This window comes from Medicago truncatula, chromosome 4 (genome assembly GCF_003473485.1).
Source record: "Medicago truncatula cultivar Jemalong A17 chromosome 4, MtrunA17r5.0-ANR, whole genome shotgun sequence".
Lineage (NCBI taxonomy): Eukaryota > Viridiplantae > Streptophyta > Magnoliopsida > Fabales > Fabaceae > Medicago > Medicago truncatula.
This window is the reverse complement of record NC_053045.1, coordinates 41,694,190-41,714,934: the sequence shown is the minus strand read 5'-3', so window position 1 is coordinate 41,714,934 and position 20,745 is coordinate 41,694,190. Positions and strand designations below refer to the sequence as shown.

Below are 20,745 nucleotides of genomic sequence, written 5' to 3'. Positions count from 1 at the left end.
ATTCATGTTTTAAAAACGAGGTTGACATATTTTTTTTTTTTAAATGAAGGTTTTGACCATAATATTCAAACTTGGAAATAAAATTTCTACTTTGGATGGAACATGGCAGCTTTTAGTAAACTTGCTATTATAGGTGTGAAGATGACAAAGTCAGACCATAAAGTATTCGCGTCACTGAAGATGTCATCATGTCCCTGTGTGTGTGTTAGCAACGAACGAGTATTGAACGAAGACAATTTGACCAAAATAGATAATGTACTGTACTTAATAATCAACAGAAATTAAATAATTAGATTTAGATAGATAAGTGAGTCAAGAAAATAAGATTGAGATAGATAAGAAAAAAGAAGATTGACCAAAAAATATAAATATTGATTCAAGTTCAACACAACTGTACACAGAACCTACTCCCTTCGTTCCTTTTTAAGTGTCACTTTTAGAGAAAATTTTTATTTCTCTTTAACTGTCACTTTCAAAGTTCAATGCAACATTAAATGTTGTTTTACCAATATTATCCTTAGTTATTATTTATTGCAGAGAGAGATATATGTTGTTTTACCAATATTATCCTTAGTTATTTATTGCGGAGAGAAATATATGAAATGAGATATTAAATGAATAAGGTCATTATAGTAAAAGTATAGCTTATTGCATTAAAAGGAGTATCAATTGTTGATTGTCTTAGTTTATGTAAAATGTTAAAATGTGACAATTAAAAAGGAACGGAGGTAGTAATATAAAAACAATAAGATACCTGGATGTTGTCCATAACATAACAGTAAACGGAAGCACAGAATAAATCAGCACGTGAAGAATTGAGCACATTAACAACGTGAAAGGAAACAAAACAAAACGTGCTTGAAATACAGTTGGCAATGTTCACTGTAGACGTGGCATAATCGTGGACATTCCGTGGCCCTACTTGGTAAGAGGATCCATTATTCGATGTTGCTTTTGTTCTTGGTTTGGTTTCACTCACTCACTTCATCCAAGCTTTATACTACATCATGCGTTGGTGGGGTTTTATTATCATTTATTGCCTTCAAACAAACAACTCACTATTCTCCTCTTTAGCGAACGACAGTTATTGAAATTTGGAATTTTATACACATCATCAAATAGGCAGTTGTGATTCCAACTAACATAGTAAACACAACAAAAATATTTTTAGGAAATAGGATCCACCGTAGTTTCTTTTTGCCACGTTCATGCTGTCAAGACATTGTTAGCCGTTCAATATTAATTGAACAATTTAAAAAAAATAGACTTAATTTTTAGTGTTTAATTTTAAAATATCGAGCTCAAATCAAGACCGCTTAATCTTGATTGAACAGTCACTAAAGCATGACTATGTTATTGCGTTGTTTTGTTGATTACATCAAATCGTGCGGTGGCAGAACTGGGGGGTGGCAAGGGGGAGCCACCGCCACCCCATTACATCATGGAAATTACTATTTTACCCTTCATTAATAGTAATATTTTCTATTTCAATTTCATTTGGTTATCCGTTTCTCTTTCATAGTGAGAACGCGTTCTCTTCTTCTCCCAACCAACAAAGCCAATCGATCCACAAGGCAACCACCACACCACCGCTGGCCAGCTGCCACGACCACTCACCTACTTCTCCATCCATCACCGACGTAATTACTCTCATCCTTCTTCAGTTTTGAGAGTTATCTCCATCTCTTTCCACAAACCCTAATTGTTGTAAGTAATGTGAAATTGAAATATTGAATGTAATTTTCTTCAATTATGATTTTGATTTGATGATTACATGAGTTCTTTAGTTGATTGCCATGAGCTCTTTTGAAAATAAAAACCATACTTTCAATTTCTGTAGTACTGTTATTGTTAATATGGCTTTATGCAAAATTGCAAATCTGACACTTTCACTTTCAGTTTTATGGAGTAAATGTAATTTCGTAAGTGCGCTTTTTGGGACCCCTAATTGTTGTTAAAACTGTTATATTCAATATATTGCTCTATGTTATGAAAGTGATGTTAGTGTTATTGTTCACTTTCACTTTCACTTCCTACTATGTTTCAATTTATGTATTACTCTTATTGTTATTGTTCACTTTCACTTTTACATTATGAAAGTGCTATGTGTAACTTGTGTATGTTATTTTCAATATAGTGCCCTTGATTTTCTTTTCCTAGTTACACTTCAACATGCCTCTTAGGGACAAGAACTTGTGTATGTTTATTAATGTGTAAATAAGAACTTGTCTATAACAATGTTTCAAAAGTGCAGACTTTGTGTCCTTGGTTGCCTGTTCTCTGTCAACAACTATCTTTGTTTCATATTATGCATAAACCGTATGTCAAAGTTAAGATGAAATGAAATTGATAAATTGTTTCTTTGCAACAGAAAAGTTAAGATGAAGATTCAAATAATCGATTCTATTTGATGGCGAGATGACGGCCACCCCAAGCTTTTCTGTCTTGCTCCGCCACTGAAATCGTGGTTCATATTTTTAGACATCCTTATTTTTTGACATGTATTTTAACATCTCATTTTTTTTGTTATCTCTTTTCCTACCATCACATGACAAATATATTAAATTTACAACAACATTCTTTCTATTTCTCCCACTCTCAATATCTCAATCGAGTGTTTGGATGTTCATGAAACATTTTTCAACACAATTCAACTTTTCGTTTTGAAATTCATCTCTGAGATCATATTGAGTTTGACGCAGTGGCAGAGCCAGACAAAAAAGTTTGGGGTGGCCGCCATCAAAATAAGCTAAAGGAAATTGCTAAGTCCAGTGAGGATTATTATAGCAAATATTCCCCGATCACATTTCCTTGCATTTATTTTGTTTCTCTCTTTTGATGGCAGTTTCTCCCCTCCATTTATTCAAGCAAAGCAATCATTTAATTGGCCAATTTTTTTCGGGATCAATTCGTGATGTTTTTTGTCGTTTGAAATAGCACCACTCTAAACTAAAATATAGGGTTAAATAAGTAAACGGTCCTTTTAAATATATCAACATTTGATTTTAGTCTCCCTAAAATATTCTTTAGGCTTTTGGTTCCCTAAATTTTCTATCTATTAAATTAGTCCCTGCCTTTTAGTCAACTCATGTCTAAACTTCATATTTTTTAATGAAATTTTTTAGAAATGTGTAAAAATTATTACAATATTTTCCAATTATTTTTTTAACAAAACATCAATTATTTAACACCAAAAACAAAAAAAATTCATATTTAATTCATGTTTTCTTAAAAAAAATCTAATTTTTTGGAGAGAGATTGTCATAATATTCTACCAATTTCTGGTAAATTTCATTAAAATATATGATAGTTAGACATGAGTTGACTAAAAATTAAGGACTAATTTCATAGATGGAAAATTTTAAAGGACTAAAAGCCAAAGAATATTTTAGGGGGACTAAAATCAAATATTGATATATTTAAAGGGGACTTCCTCATAAGTCATATCAGTTAAATAAGCTGCTTTATGCACTACATTGTACTACTAAAATTGGGGTATAATAAAATTTTCCAGGATATAAAAAAAATTATTTTTTAAGATGGTGGCCATGCCTCCCCCGTCTCCGCCACTGGTTTGACGGAATCATGGCATACCCATGAACGACAATGAATTTTAATAATGTTTCCTTTGAACTTGAACAACATATGAGTCTTAAACAATTATGTTCAAATTCAATTGTGATGTTTTTTAGGAGACAAAACATTGTTGTTACTCATGAGTGAGCTAAAACGGTTGTATATATGGTTGATCCTCAAGTTCTAGAATTTTTTTGGTGACAATCCTCAAGTTCTAGAATTGATGTCAAATTGTATTATTGATAATGATATGAGATAAATTTATTTGCATGAAATGAATAACTATATTTCTTTTATATTTAACAACCATAATAATATATATTTAACTACATCAAATACATTTATTCGCCAAAAACTAATAGAAATAAAGAAACACAAAGAATTATCACTTGATTTATATATTTAATTACATGTTTATAAATCTTCTTCTGACGGTTACTATCTTTACAACCATTAGAATTAGAGATAGAGTTTTGTTAACGATCAAAATTGTCAAAACAAGACTTAATTTGAAAAATATATTACTACTAAAATAAGTTCAGTACAAAGTCAATGTGATGAATTTGACTTTAAAGAGACATTGAACTCACTTTCATGAATAGTTATTCTTTATAATTGGCCTCTTGTGAAACTATGTTAACTCCTCCATTTATCATGATTATGTGGTATCTCTAAAAGTATGTTTTTCTATGTCAAGACTGCACATTATGATTATGTCAAACACTCCATCCATCTAAACATTTACCAGGCTAGCATAGGGTTCACCAAATTTTATTGCATTCAATTGATTGTCTTAGTTTGTGTAAAATGTCAAAATGTAACAATTAAAAAGGAACGGAGATAGTACGTTATATTCTTATCCTTATTAAAAAACAATGCACTCATTGAAGCTGAATATATAACCCTTTAAGCTAAAAAGACAAAATCAGTGAACAGAACTAGTATTTATACTATAATATAATTCAATAAAGCCACACATTAAGTACAATATTTTAGAAAGCAGATTACATTAAAATCACGATTTGCAGTTGCAGGTATATATCAAGGCAATTTTGTTCGTGAAAAAAAGTAGTTGAAGCAAGAAAGACACTAGCTGCACATTGCACAGCAAAATTCTACATAGCAGATTCTTCTGCAAAAACAAAAATTGAAATCACGATTTGCACTTGCAGCTGGCATGGTAACTTCCTCCTCCGAAAAAATCTAGTGGAAGAAAGATTATGCACATTGTTGCAAAGCGAAGCTAATCAATACCTTAACCTCGGTCAAACACGCACTAATTTACACAAGTAACTGTTCCATTGTTGTTGAGTTCAGGAACTAATTAAAAGTGTTCCCAGTTCTGGAATCAGAAGAATCTCCACCAAAATCCATAAACCTCATCAGTTGTTGAAAATCAGTTTCCCCAAGCCTATCCCAAAAATCACAATCCATATTATTCCCAAATCCAATATTTGTCTCACTTTGCATTTCTTGATTCATATTCTCGTTCTCATTCTCATTCTCATCTTTTACATTCTCTAAATCAGGAGCAACCACTTCTGACTGCTTAAGTGAATCATCAACCATTGGAAAATTGAGTTTGGCCCTCGGCCCACGGAACTCGATGGCAGCATTGTCATAAGCTCTGGCAGCTTCCTCCGCCGTGGAAAATGTTCCGAGCCAAACACGGGTGGCACGTCTCGGGTCACGAATTTCAGCAGCCCATTTACCCCATGGTCTTTGTCTCACTCCTCTGTACTTCTTCTTAGCTCTCTTTTGTTTTTGTTTTTTCTCTTCTGGGAAGAAATCGCATCCTAAGCATCCTGCAATGTTGCATTCCTGGCAGGTTTCTATGTTCGCAGGTGGAACAATTCTTTCTAAGCTGCTGCTGCTGCTGCTTCCGATGGCGGGATTTGGGAGGTGAAATTCGGTGGAGGTGGAGCCGGAGACGACATTGGTTAAGGCAGAGACGATGACAGAGAGTTCTTGATCGGAGGTGAGTGTAGTGGCGGAGAAGGAAGAAGAGGAGTAGTTCATGTTCATGTTTGGGAAGTGGCAGGTTGTTTGTGTTGGAGTTTGGAATGTTTAAGGTTTAGAAGATTTGATGTTTTTGGAAAGTCAGAGGGTGGAAATGGTTTATATACGATTTGGAACTGACATGGCAAAAAAAAGAGCCAGCTGTGCACACCGATCCCACACGGTTCACTTTTGATCTTTGAAAGGGTAAAAACTTGGATTTATTATGTATTAGTGGCCACATAGGATTTGGATGTGTGCATTTTGTGTCTTGTGGTGGGTCATAGTAGAGAGTGAGAAATGTCTGTCAACTTCATATATAGATTTGAGGGTGCAAATATGAGGGTTAAGGAGAAAGCGCCACATAAGAGGTGGGGAACGAAAATGAAATTAGATTTAGAGTTCACTCTCACTATCAGTGACAGTGTAAAGAGTGTGTTTTGATATTTCACTTCTGATTTGACCATTTCCCTTCAGGTGATCATTCGTTGGTGGGATCTTCTTGTCTTCTTGTTCTTGCTACTCTCAAGTCATTTTTGCACTCTCTCACATATTGGACCACGTGGCCAACAACTCTCTCTCACACATGGGTAATTGGTTGAATAGGTTCCTGAGATAATTAACATTTTCATTTTAATAAATAATAATCTCGAAAATTGTTCCTCCCAATTTTCTGTAGTAGGCAGATTTTTAAAAAAATCCCAACGAAAAATCTTCATTGTTGATGTAAACGAAATGGACGAAGTAGATCTATAACAACACAAGAAAGAATCAAGCCATTTCTTATTTTGTTTTTTCTTTTCACGGTGTGTTGATGATTTTTGTTTTGTTTCACAAAAAATTGTTGAAAATTATTTCAATTTATTGGAGGCATGAAGAAGTGAATCTTTACTACATAGTTTTTTATCATAAAATTTATGTTGTCTTGGCCCTTTATGAATTTTGAAAAAAGATTTGATTTTTAGTTTTTGTTAACTAGTTGATTTGGGTGCTGAAAGTTGAAGGTTGGGTATGGAATTTCATTTTGCTGGAGTGTCACACGAACAAGATTTGGAGATATTGGATCTTCGTCACAATCACAACACTCTCATCCTTCTTAATTTCTGGTGTTTTTTTTTTTTTGGGTATGGTGTTTTTGAAGAGTCATATATTATCAGCTATTTCATAGCTGAGCATGGTGTCTGAGATTTCAAACATTACGGCGGTGTTCTAGACTTTGATATGCACTTAATAAAATAAAATAAAAATATAAGTAGAGTCGGTGAACAGGTAACTGAAATTTAAGAAAAATGTATTGTGTGCCACGTGGTCCAATATGTGAGAGAGTGTCTAATAGAGAGTGTAAAAGTGTCTCTCCTTAACATTGCTTTTATTAGAAATTTGGACTCTTTAAGCGATAGATATATGTGTGATTCAATTATCATAACCCACAAAATTTTTGGTGAAATGTCTTCATAAATAATTGAGTTAATAGTAATTTACTTCCGAAATATGAACTATTTTCGGTTTTTCTTTGGTAAATTCTGTTTTAGATTTTATCTTTGTAAAATAGGGATTTTTCAAAGAGGCATGCTATACATCACGATGGAATTTCACGTAAAATTTTCCCAAATGTTGTTTTGTATATATTTCTTTCTTCTACATAATTACTTTTTTGATCAATTTTTCTTTATATAGCTACTAAGAAAAAAAACAACACATGCACCGGTGAAATATGTATCTCTATGCCTTACGTGGCTTCAAAAGCTTTGAAATATTATGTATTCTTTGCAGGTGATAACATAGAGAATTTAGATTAACAAAACGGAAGTCCGTGCTTCAACATATAAGTTTACGGTGAAGTATAAAATGAACCTATAAAAATATTGGTTCATGATGGACCAATTTTTTGTACCATTAGATCATATGAATCCATCAAATTTTATCATGGTCTATAAACATCAAATCTCACCCATCTTCTCTATAACTCTCATTTAATCTCTCTACTTTTTTTTTGTCACATATTTCTTTTTTATTTAGCAATACAAGTAGTATTTTTCTTACGGCACTTTGTATTAATCGAGTTTTTAAGTAATATATGAATTAGTTTATTTTGTTTTGAAGGGATATGAATTAAATTTCTTAAAAAAATAAGTAACATGAATTAAATAAGTATTCAATTGGTTTTTTTTTTTTTACGAAAAAAAATCTAGTTGTTGTTGCTTATGTTATTAAATAACTTCTTTTTGAATTGTTGTTGTTCTTGTTGTTGTTGTTCTTTCTTTAATATTTTTGTTTTTAATCTTATGGGTTTCTTATTTTTTGTTTTGTTTTTAGAATAAAATTGTATACTTAAATATTAATGAAAAAAATCTGATACACGTAAAATAAATCTTAAAACTGAAATATTATAAAAAAACTGAAAATAATTTATTTAATTGAAATGAAATATAAAAATTGAAACGAATTAAATTAAAAATATAATTTAATCAAAATAAATTAATTAAGTATTTTGACCAAAAAATTAAAAAATTAATTTATTAATATGTAAAATATATATTAAATTGATTAATTTAAATTATTAAATATCTTAAATATTAATTGATATACATTTTATTATGAATTACAAATGTTCTTTTATGTTATTTACATTTTATTATATATTGATGAATTGTATTTGATGTGGATGGACCATGATAATAATTGGTTGTTGATTCAATCTAAAGGTTAAAAAAAATTGGTCCATCTTAGACCAAAACTTCATGGGTCCAAGCTAAATGGCACCTAAGTTTACAAGGCACATCCTCTAAAAAAAGTTTACAGCGCTATTAGCAAGCAAAATTAAAAGTTTACAATGTTTCGTGAAATATTCCTGATGGATTTTGTCGCAATATTAAGCATTTCTCTTTTTAAAAATACTTTAGGACTTATCAAATACGCTTACATGATGTTGACATGATTATTTTTTTTCATTGGTCACGTGTGAAATTCATTTATCGCATAAGATTTCATTAAAAAAAGGAAAATACACAAAAAAAAATAAAAAACAGTTTGAAAAATTGAAAATTTAAGAAAAATCAGATTTTTTTCTAAAAAATACAAAATTTTGGAACTTAATTTTCAAAATTAAAAATAAAATGAAAATTAGAAAAACATATTCGAAATTAAAAAAAGTTCGGATTTTTTTGGAAAATTCTAAAATAAACTTCAAAAGAAAAGATTTTATTTTTTCCAGTATAAAAAAAAATTAGATAATATTTTTTGAAAATAAAAACTGATTTTCCTATTTTTTGAAAAATATATTTTATTACAAAAAAAAATTATTTTATTTTTTGTAGAAAAATAAAATTTTACCTTATTTTCCAAAGAAAAATATTTTCCAAAAAAATTCTGATTATTATTTTTTTTTAATTTTGTTGGGTATTTGAGTATTGGCTTCATTGTTGCTAAAACAAATACTCATGTATGATGTTGGATACGATGTTCTAACATCCTGGCGCGGTTCAAGTGTGTCTGGGTTCATGCCTACTTGTATGCGCGCCTTGTATTATTTAAGGAAACCATATTTCCTTATCTTACTGACCAAGCAAACGCGCATATCTGTACATAATAACTTGTTTTATTATTCCTAAAAGATTGATAATATTTTTAGGAATTATTTGGATCTGTTTGGAAGTTCCAAAAGATGTTCTTACTTTTTAGGACTTTCCTTTTTGGTGCTGATTCGTGTGTTGCAGATCAGCTGGGCGATCTGATTTGTTCTGAAGCCCAAACCGTTTATTTGACCTATATTGCTTCAGTATATATTCAAGACTTCAAGACCTAATTATTCATTCAAGCCGTCAAACTAAAAAGGTTTAGTTTTTAAGGTTTTGAGTCTTTGTGTGTTCTCCTCTTGTATTGTGTTGATGCAAGTTTAGCTCTGTTTTATTGTGAGCCTTTCTTGTATCATCTTGATACCAAAGTTGCGAAGCACAGTGTTAGGTAGTTTGTTTGAAGGTAACTTCACCGTTTGTTTGTGTTTAGGTTTGATAGGTCACACGGGTTGTGACTGACCATAGGATAGTGAGATGAGATCTCAGATCTAGAAGTTCCTAGGTTGAAATTAATACGGGTAGGTCCTAGGTCTTTAGTGTAAACGAGGAATTTACTGAGAGCTATAAAATAAGGACTACACTAGTGGATTTCCTTCCTAGCTTGGTAGCCTCCATAGTAGGTGTTTTTGTCACCGAACTGTGTTAACAAACTTGTTGTGCCTTTTACTTTCTTGTCTTTTATTTTGTTTCGTTTACGTTTACTGCTAGCACGATGTTGGAACATTAAACGCAACATCTCTGTGCATCTGAAATTGAAACATCACATAGAAAAGCTTCTAACTAACGCGCTAAAATTCAACATCTGTTATATTTGTCTTGATCTGTCTGTTTTCTGCTAGCTCGATCTTAAAACATCTTACTGGACATTATGTTCGTATCTGATGTTGAAACATCGTATAAAACATCTGAAAGCTAGCCTGCCAGAATTTCAATTGGTATTAGAGCAGGCATCCTGCCTGCTACTGGGTGAGATCCAGAGTAGATACTTTCTGGCTTATGAACAAGGAATGAGATGAGTTCTTGTGTTTAAATGAAAGAAGGTTGCTTGGTGTGGATCATGTTCAAGACATTGTTGGAACATCTGGAAGTGCTCCTATTGCAGGTCTGATATCTTCTGGAGATAGATTGTTGGAGTTTTTCCGTAGCATGTCTTGTACTGTTGTGGTATATACTCATGAAGGTTTTCTGTTGGCATATTTTGTTGCTAAAAAGGGGAAGAAAATGGTATATATATACTCTCTATATATGCATGGATATGTGCTATTCTATTCTGCATGTATTCTGTCTGCATTTATTTTGCAGCTATATGTTTGTCTGTTATGCCTGTATTTTCTGTTGTTGCATTCATTTTGCAACTACTTCAAGTTATGTGTAGATGTTGGCACTGATGTTGCACTCTGAGAATTTATTTTTCTCAGAATATTGATGTACATGTTCCCTGCTGATGCTCTATAGAATGTTGGAACATGTCTTTGTGACCTAATAAGATATTTGCTTGTATCTTTAAAATGCATGTATTCAAGGGGAGTAATGGAATATGATTAGTATTCACTCATAGGTTCTTACTTTGAGGGGGAGTGATACTATTATGTGTGCTTGCTCTAGTTCAAGTTGTCTGACAGATGTGGAGAATGATGAGCCTAACATCAAACTGTCAGCTTTCTATAGGTATGAGAAATTTATTTTTTCCCTTGTTGATATGTGTGACAGGTACTCCTGTCTGATGTTATGAAGGATGTTGGAACATCCAACATGAAGCTTTGATTGAAGATTATGTGAGGTATTCTTGTATGCACACTTCTGATATTGCTTTAGTGATACTGTCATGCTACTCATTCTTCTTGAATATGTGTTCGTGATGACTTGAGGAAGTGTATCTAAGATATCCCTTTAGATTTGATGTGCTAGTTGTTTCTTCATAGGTATGTGTTCATGCTACTTGGAGAAATGGTTGTCTTATGTATCCCTCTGTACTCTTTGTATTTGACCTTAATTTATTTTAGCCAAAAATTTGCCAAATGGGGAGATTGTTGGGTATTTGTATTGGCTGCATTATTGCTAAAACAAATATATATGTTTGTGATGTTGGATATTATGTTCCAACATGTTTTGAATGATGTGTTGGATGATGTCTCAACATGTCCGTTTTGCAGTTGTGCTACTTTTCTTCATGGTTGTGGATTGAAGAAATGTATGTGTGGTATCTCTCTACCTCGTCTGTATGACCTCAGTTTGTTTTAACAACAAATAAATCCAAAGGGGGAGATTGCTGGGTGTTTGAGTATTGGCTTAATTGTTGCTAAAACAAATACTCATGTATGATGTTGGATAAGATGTTCCAACATCCTAGCACGGTTCAGTCTGTCTGGGTTCATGCCTACATTTACGCGTGCCTTGTATTATTTAAGGAAACCATATTTCTTTATCTTACTGACCAAGCAAACACGCATATATATACAAAATCACTTGTTTTATTATTCCTAAAAGATTGGTAATATTTTAGGAATTATTTGGATATGTTTGGAAGTTCTTAAAGATGTTCCTACTTTTTAGGACTTTCCTTTTCGGTACTGATTCGTGTGTTGCAGATCAGCTGGACGATTTGATTTGTTCTGAAGCCCAAACCGTTTATTTGACATGTATTGTGTAACGCCCTCTCTAATTATTTGATTATTTTAAAAGAGTTTAGAATATACTTATATGATTTGTGTGATTTATATGATTTATTTTGATGAGTGATATTTTGTTATGATATATGTTATATATTTATTAATATAATATATATGTTATTTGATTTAGAAATATATATATATGCTATTTGATTTAGAAATATATATGTTATTTGATTTAGAAATATATATATATATATATATGCTATTTGATTTAAAAATATAATATATGTTATTTGATTTAGGAATGTATATATGTCATTTGTTATAGAAATATATACACGATTTGTTGCAGAAATAAATGTTATTTATTGTAGAAATATGTATGATTTGTTGTAGAAATATATATAATCTGTTATTGAAATATGTATGATTTGTTATGGAAATATATATATATATATATATATATATATATATATATATATGTTATAGAGATATAATTGTTATTTATTATTGTTATAGAAACATTTTATATATATATATATATTGCGATAGAATATTAATATTTGGATTTAAGAGAAAAATAAGTAGGTTAAAGATTTATATAAATAGGAGAGACCTAGTTTAGAAAAACATAACGTACGTACGACTGCTTTTGGAGAAAAGGGAGAAAAGCCAAGATAAGAGGGAGAGACCTAGAGGGGCTGCGATTTCCTAATTATAAGGTAAGGGTGAGACTAACTTTGCAATTCTATTAAGTATGTGAATCAATGGTTAAGTTTAACATGAATTAGGATGAGTTTAAGAAGAATCGGAAATTAGGTCAAATTGATAAAATTGATGATTAAACGGTGGAAACTTGTTAAAAAGATGTAGAAACTGTCCTTAGACCTTAGATAATGATTTAGATGAATTCTGGAATTGAAATTAGGCTTAGAACCTTGTTAGATGATGATTTTCGTGTAGAAAGTGCATCATGTCCGAGCCTAGATTCATCGCTCGCCACGGCGAGCTATGATCCTCGCCTCGCGAGTGATGATCTTCATCGCTCGCCACGCGAGCCTTCCCCTTCGCCTCGCGAGTGTTTTGGTATTGCTCGCCATTGCGAGCAACCTTACTCGCCATAGCGAGCTAAGGCAGAGAGCATGTTAGATTTTGTGTTTCGACCTTTTGAGTTGAACCTTAGATGCCTTTGAGTACCTTTAGGTGCCTACTATTGATTAGAGAATGATTTAGAACGAGATTGAACCTAGAACAACCTTAGTTGGAAAGTTGGCTTGTACTCGCCACGGCGAGCAGATGCTCTCGCCTCGCGAGCACTTCCAGAATTGAGTGTTTTTAGTGCATTGTGAGACTTGAGTTGCTTGGATTGGTTAGAAATGAACTTTAGGTACATAGTGTGACCTATTAAAGATAATGATTGTGAATTGTGAAGCTATATTGAAATGCTAAGTGTTTATTATGTGATTTATTGATTGATTGCATTACTTGAATTATTATTGAATGATCAGGGAGTTGTTGAAATGAATTGGTATCAAGCTGTTGATATAATCTGATTATGCTGCTATTGTTATTTAACTAAGTTACATGAGTTGTTGTTGATTATCATTTGATATTGTTATATCCTGAGATGTTTATGTGTCTCCTATGTTGCTGTTGTTGGTTATGTGAAATATTTATGTCTTATGTGGAAGATGTTTGATGTTTAAGTTGTTGATGCTTCACATTAATATTGTTATGCTGTGAATTGCAATTGATATATTGATATCTCTCTATTGTTGTGTGATTTGACTGTGCTACTGCTGTTATTTAACTAAGTGCATGATGTCTATATATATATTATGAAATGATGACGTTTAGCTCCAAATTATTGGATGCATGATGATATGTTGATTACGATGATTACGGTGTTTTGTTGTTAAGAGTCCATGCATAGCATTTCATTGAGCTTTGTCCTCACCACGATTAGGAGCTTTGTCCTCCGCACGTTTTAGGAGCTTTGTCCTCCGCACGATAAAAGTATATTAATACTTATGATGACGATTGGTACCACATGCATATAAGTGTCTAAGTTGCATTGTCGCATATGTCGAGTCAAGGTCGTTGTTGATGAATTATCATCCATGAGTTGTTAAGTTGTCGATGAATTATCATCCATGAGTTTGTCGAGTTGTGTTCTACCCATGTGTTGTTAAAGAAGTACCTACGAAGATTATACGATGTGAATTATATGATGTTGACTAAAATATTGCTATGTTGTTTAACATGTTGATTATGATATTGTTATGTTGCTACGTTGTTTAAGATATTGATTATGATATTGTTATGTTGCTATGTTGTTTAACATGTTGATTATGATATTGTTATGTTGCTACGTTGTTTAAGATATTGATTATGATATTGTTATGTTGCTATGTTGTTTAACATGTTGATTATGATATTGTTATGTTGCTACGTTGTTTAAGATATTGATTATGATATTGTTACGTTGCTATGTTGTTTAAGATAATGATTATGATTTTGTTAAGTTGTTATGATGTTGTGTATAATTGTTACTATTAAGTGACGAATATGTTGTTCTATATATGATTAATATTATTAAGTGAATATTATGTTATGTTATTGATGATGATCGAATGTTGTGATTACTTGGTAATTGTTTATCAAAGATGCTATGATGTTTAAGATGATATTGTTTAAGATGTTTATGTTGAAGATTTATGATGTTGATTTTGGTGTTAGTATGTGTTGATTATATTTTCATAAGATGATGAATACGTTGTTGTTATATTAATACAAGAAGATGAATATGTTGTTGTTATATTATTATATTATGAAGAGATGATGTATATATAATTATTATTATTATTAAGTGAATATCATGCTATGTTGTTGTTATATTATTATATTATGACGAGATGATGTATATATAATTATTATTATTATTATTAAGTGAATATCATGTTACGTTGTTGTTATATTATTATAAGAAGATGTTTATGTTATGATGTAGATAATTATTACTATTAATAAGAGATGATTATATTGTGTTGTTTTAAAATTATTAGTGATGATGATTACATGATGATATCTATGAGTTGTTAAGTGTACTTGATGATGTTTATGTTAAATTGATAAGTTGTCTTTTATTAATGAATTGATAATGAGATGTTTGATGAATAATTATTATTATGAATTAATGATGTTGTTATGTTGTATATGAATTAGGATTAAGATGTTGTTATGCTATATATGAACTATGACTATGATGTGATGATCTATGTTTGTTACGATTTGGTTAATATGTGTTAAATGATAACTAGAAGTTGGTTGAGTTATTAAGAATTATTACATGAAGAATTATTATTACTAATAGATGAAGTTATTTGTGTTGTTAAATATAATTATTGAATTATATGCTTGATATTATTGTTTTGTGAAATCTCACCCCTTCTGCTTGAAAATGTTGCTCTTCGTATGAGTAACTTGCAGGTATTCATGATTAGTAGGAGTGGTGGCTCAAGTGTCTTTAGGTGCTCTGATACGTAACGGGATGGGAACTTTGTTATTGCTTTCTATCCTTACGTATTGTTTCTGAAGAGTTATGACTATGTTTTTAGAATGGATTTTTATGACATAATTGTAAAGAGGCTTTAGTGCCAAAGACTGTTTTGATTATTGAATAATTTCCGCTGCGAAGTATTAAAGACTTTTTAGTTGTTGAATTTTAAAGGATAAATAGTTATTTATACAGTTTATGATTTTAAGAAAAGAATGTGACATTCCGTTTAGGTGAATTACTCTGATTAAATAAATGAAATTTTCACGTTGGGGAAACGGGGTGTTACATATTGCTTCAGTATATATTCAAGACTTCAAGACCTAATTGGGGATTTTGGGTGAAAAGGGGTTCAATCCCGTAACATTTTCTGCAAAACTGTGAACGTTCACTGAGAGGTTCGCTTAAGCGACCTGGTAAGCGAACATTCATACTGATTTTCTGGGCTGGGTCGCTTAAGCGACCAGTTAGCGTGCTAGTAAGCGAAGTTTTCTGGTTGCTACTAAAACTCGTTCGCTTAAGCGAACTGGTGAGTGACCGGAAAGCGTGCAAGTGGGTTTGCTACTGTAACCCGTTCGCTTAAGCGAACCAGGTGGTCGCTTAAGCGAACAGGTCCAGTTTCTAGTCACTTTGATTTTTGTTCCGGGTCTTTGGGGGCCAATCCGAGCTTTGTAAAATGATTCTCTAAACATGTTTAACTACTGTCAATCCCCTAAAACCTACTGGAACAATGATTAGCTTGCCTAAACTTGAAATTCTTCATTTGAGTCTTAACTTGGGAATTTTGGAACTTAGACTTTTGTCGGAAATAAACTTTTGCAAACATTGGGACTTATAAGTTGAACCTACAACTCATATAGACTTAGGTAAAACTTGTAAGAGTAGTCAAACATCTTAATCATGTAAAAAATGATATTTCGGGTAGGAATGTGAAAGGTTGTGAAATTGGATTTTTCATGCGAACTTAAGTCGTTCTTTGCTTAATGTCTAATGATCCGGAGGCGACTTAAATTCATGAATACATTGTCGATTAAGATTGTTTGAAGGTTTTCAACTTGTCTATGCCGTTTGGTCTTGGGAATTGTCAATGTTGGCCGTTTGCCACTTGACACGGTTTTTGGTCGGAAATATTTCTTGAACCAATTGTATTAAGAATTGTGGTGACCATTTTTATATAACTAAGTGAAGTTGTATGAATGAATGATTGTATTGGATATGATGTTTATCATGAGATGTGTATGCTATCTTACTTAGAATGTAAGGAATGCTTGAATGGTGAAGCTATATGTGATAGTTGATGTTGAATGACATTGTTGATTATTGATAATCATGTTGATGTATGAAGGTGAATACTATGAATTGATTGTGTATGGACATGTTTTCTTGATAATGCAAATGTTTTGGAGATAATCAATATAATTGGGTGTTGTCCTATATATTGAGGTGAAAATTGTGGATTGTTGTCGCATTATCGAGTCCTTGTACATGTCCATGCATCATAGTCGTGTTGAGAGTTTATATGATGTTTTATTCATTATCGGGCTCCGGCCTAGCCGAGATCATTTGTGATCTAGTTTTTGGGCTCCGGCCTTGCAGAGATCATTTGTGATCTAGTTTGTGGACTTCAGTCTTGCAGAGATCCTTAGTGATCTAGATTTTGGGCTTCAGGCCTTGCAGAGACCCTTGGTGGTCTGGATATGAGTGACGACCTTAAGGTGATTTGGTACCACATGCATATATGTGTCGATACATGCATATCATGACATGAGTCTTATTGATGTATGTGATTGGTGATTGTGTATGAATAATTGTGAATTGATATTTGCTCATGGCACATGCGATTGTTGATTATTGATGTGAGATATTGGGGTTTTGATGTAAGTATATGTATTGATCAAGTGCATGATGTTTAAATTGAAATATTCATGTTAACTGTTATTTGGATTATGATGATGTAATACTACCCACAGTGGTTTTAACTGCCTACCTGTCTGTATGGATGGGTAGATGTTGTGCAGGGTTAGTTGCTCGGTGAGTTTTTGTGCTTGGTGGATATTGGGAGCTTTATCTGATATCGGTGTTTGGTGTTTAGTCGGCTCTGATCTAGGCTTCGTTGTGTCGGTCTAGATTATCATTTGTTTTGGATTATTTGTTATGTTGGAGATTTACCCATTGTTGAGATTTGGAGATTAATTTATGTTGATGTAATAATTGATTCATGACATGTATATTCAAATTACTCTGGTTTATATTCCGCTGCGACTGTTGAAGTTTATATACATGTTTATTGGTTTTGAATTTTTGGATGTGGCGTAGCCTCTATTTCTTGAATAAATTTATTATTCGCATGTTTAATTGCTTTAATAAAAATAGGAGTGTTACGGACTACACTAGTGGATTTCCTTCCTGGCTTGGTAGCCTCCATAGTAGGTGTGTTTGTCACCGAACTGGGTTAACAAATTGTTGTGCCTTTTACTTTCTTGTCTTTTATCTTGTTTCGTTTATGTTTACTGCTAGCACGATGTTGGAACATTAAACGGAACATATGTTGTCTATGCATCTGAAATTGAAACATCACATAGAACAACTTCTAACTAACGCGCTAAAATTCAACATCTGTTATATTTGTCTTGATCTGTCTGTTTTCTGCTAACTCAATGTTAAAACATCTTACTCAACATTATGTTCGTATTTGATGTTGAAACATCGTATAAAACATCTGAAAGCTAGCCTGCCAGAATTTCAAATTTCGAATTTGTTTTTCTAATTTTGTTTTGGTTTTTTTTTTTTTTTTGAAAATTAAATTCCATAATATTTATTTTCTCAGATGGCTCGGGGGTATTCTAGAGAATCTTTATTCCATAAGGACGAAATCTAAAAAAAAAAAATCAAAGTGGAACCATATTCAAAGTGACCTATATTACAGAGAGGATAAAACACTATTCATCCTAAATAATTCAAAGTGGAACCATAGGGAAAAGTTATGTAACTTTGAGTTAATATCCACCATTGGATGAATCTTATGGCTCATATTTTGACACGTGTTTCAACCATTTTTTTTATCACAGTTAGATTGAAACCCATTTCACAAAATCAATACTTATTTTGCAATCACTGGGCACAACCATCATCCCTTCCACGAACCACCCTCTTCAGTCTGACATCAGCCGTGATATCCATTGTCGACCGTTGCGCATCGTTGTCTTGGTTGTCACGTGCCACCATTCTCAGACTTAACTTTTTTTTTTTACAGGACGATTATGATTTCGATGCAGTGATTTGTTTACACCTAAAAATAAATATTCTATTAGCCTTAATCGACAAATAAGCAATTTAAGCACAAATAAATTTCCTTTAGTCTTAACACACAATAGTTTCAGTTTTTGATGCTTCGTCTCATTGTCAATATTTGATAAATAATGCAACACAAAGGGAATTTGTTTACACCTAAAAATAAATATTCTATTAGTCTTAATCGACATATAAGCAATTTAAGGACAAACGAATTTCCTTTAGTCTTAACACACAATAGTTTCAGTTTATGAGGCATCATCTCATTTTCAATATTGTAACGCAAAGAGAATTTGTTTACACCTAAAAATAAATATTCTATTAGTCTTAAGCGGCAGATAAGCAATTTAAGGACAATCGAATTTCCTTTAGACGATTGTAGGTTAAACGAGCGCTAACACAACTAGCCAAACACTGCAAAATTAGGCATTTAACACATTCTCAATGTTTCTAGAGCCATTACAGAAGGAAGCGATGATCTTGAATGCACATTTTGTGGAAAACTGAGCACATGTGGATTCTGTCAACGGATGACATTGCAAAGTAGAAGACTGCAATCTTAATATGGGGTGTCATGTACCCCTTGATGGGTGAATATACCCATATATTACTGGTATAAATAGCCAAGCAAAGTTAATTTTTTCAGACCACGTTGTTTTGACCAATATAACTAGTGTTTGCCCATAAAGACTGAACTTGTACATTTTATTCGACACACAATCAATCAAACAAGTTACTTTAAGCATTGTATTGTATCCCCCGTGTCTTTTTGCCTCTATCTTTATTTTATGCACTTCTTAGTATAGTAGCTTGAAAACCCTAAAACACTGTACTCAACACTCTTAGGAGTAGAGTTAAGGAACTCATAGATGAAGAACAAAGTTCAATGTACTTATATACAAACAAAAATTAACTAGCTAAAATCTCAACAACTTTAACAAACTTCTAACTACCTTGTGTGACAAACAAGTTATCAAAACTAAACCATGAATTATCACTTCATAGGTGATAAGGCAGCTAGTGGAAGAAAGATTATGCACATTAATGAATAACTAATTAAACACACTAGCTAAAAAAAACTCTTGACTTGTTATTGAATTCAAGAACTAAAAGTGTTCCATGTTCTTGAGTCAGAAGAATCTCTATCAAAATCCATAAACCTCATTAGTTGTTGAAAATCAGCTTCTCCGATACTATCCCAAAAATCACAATTCTTATTACTCTCAAATCCCATAGTTGTCTCAATTTGTATTTCTTGATTCATATTCTCGTCCTTTATATCCTCCAAAGGGACAACCACTTCTGGATCCACCACGTTCTTAAGCGATTCATCAACGACTGGAAAATTGAGCTTGGCCCTTGGCCCACGGAACTCAATAGCAGCATTGTCGTAAGCTCTGGCAGCTTCCTCCGCCGTGGTAAAGGTTCCAAGCCAAACACGGACCGCACGTCTAGGGTCACGAATCTCAGCAGCCCATTTTCCCCATGGCCTCTGCCTCACTCCTCTGTACTTCTTCTTAGCTCTTTTTTGTTTTTGTTTTTGTTTTTTCTCTTCAGGGAAGAAATTGCATCCTAAACATCCTGCTATGTTGCATTCCCGGCAAGAAACTATGTTCACTGCCGGCACTATTCGTTCTAAGCTGCTGCTGCTGCTTCCGACAGTGGAATCCGTGGGGGAAAATTCAGGTATGGAATACGCGGTGGAGGTGGAGCCGGAGACTACGTTGGTTAAAGCAGCAACGATGGCGGAGAGTTCTTGATCGGAGGTGAGAGCGGCGGGGGAGTAGTAGTTCATGTTTGGAAACTAGTAATAGTCGCAGGTTGCAGTTTTGTCGTATAAGGTTTAGAAGATTTTACTTTGAAAGTTTTTGGAAAGTCAGAGGTTAGAAGTTGGTATATATACGGTTTGAAGGTGACGTGGCAGGTAAGAGCCAGCTATGTACACAGTTCCCACACGGTTCAGTTCACATTTGGTCTTTGAATCACGTGTGGTTTTGTATTTAAGTCCAGAAAAATGCCAGATAGGATTCGTAAGTGTGACATGTACTGTCTTGTGGTGGGGCCAATTCCATAGGAGGACGAAAGCGAAGGGAGAGTTCACTCTTCAGTGTAAAGACTGTGTTTTGGACTTTTGCCA

At 32.7% G+C, this 20,745-nt stretch overlaps 2 protein-coding genes across 2 annotated transcripts; both read right to left on the bottom strand.

Annotated features, from left to right (window-relative positions):
- Nucleotides 1-4,501: 4,501 nt before the first annotated feature.
- LOC11443959 (ethylene-responsive transcription factor ERF109) lies at nt 4,502-6,164 on the bottom strand. The gene has a single exon (XM_003607935.4). The coding sequence runs from the start codon at nt 5,599-5,601 to the stop codon at nt 4,897-4,899; it is 705 nt and encodes a 234-aa protein (XP_003607983.1). The 5' UTR covers nt 5,602-6,164; the 3' UTR covers nt 4,502-4,896.
- Nucleotides 6,165-19,328: 13,164 nt separating this feature from the next.
- Nucleotides 19,329-20,466, bottom strand: LOC11441424 (ethylene-responsive transcription factor ERF109). The gene has a single exon (XM_003607932.4). It carries the CDS (start codon nt 20,401-20,403, stop codon nt 19,708-19,710), a length of 696 nt encoding a protein of 231 aa, XP_003607980.1. The 5' UTR covers nt 20,404-20,466; the 3' UTR covers nt 19,329-19,707.
- Between the last annotated feature and the right edge of the window lie 279 nt (nt 20,467-20,745).

Bases quoted from the DNA above. Each gene is read 5' to 3' on its own strand.
- LOC11443959 (XM_003607935.4), bottom strand. From the start codon at position 5,601: ATGAACATGAACTACTCCTCTTCTTCCTTCTCCGCCACTACACTCACC.
- LOC11441424 (XM_003607932.4), bottom strand. From the start codon at position 20,403: ATGAACTACTACTCCCCCGCCGCTCTCACCTCCGATCAAGAACTCTCC.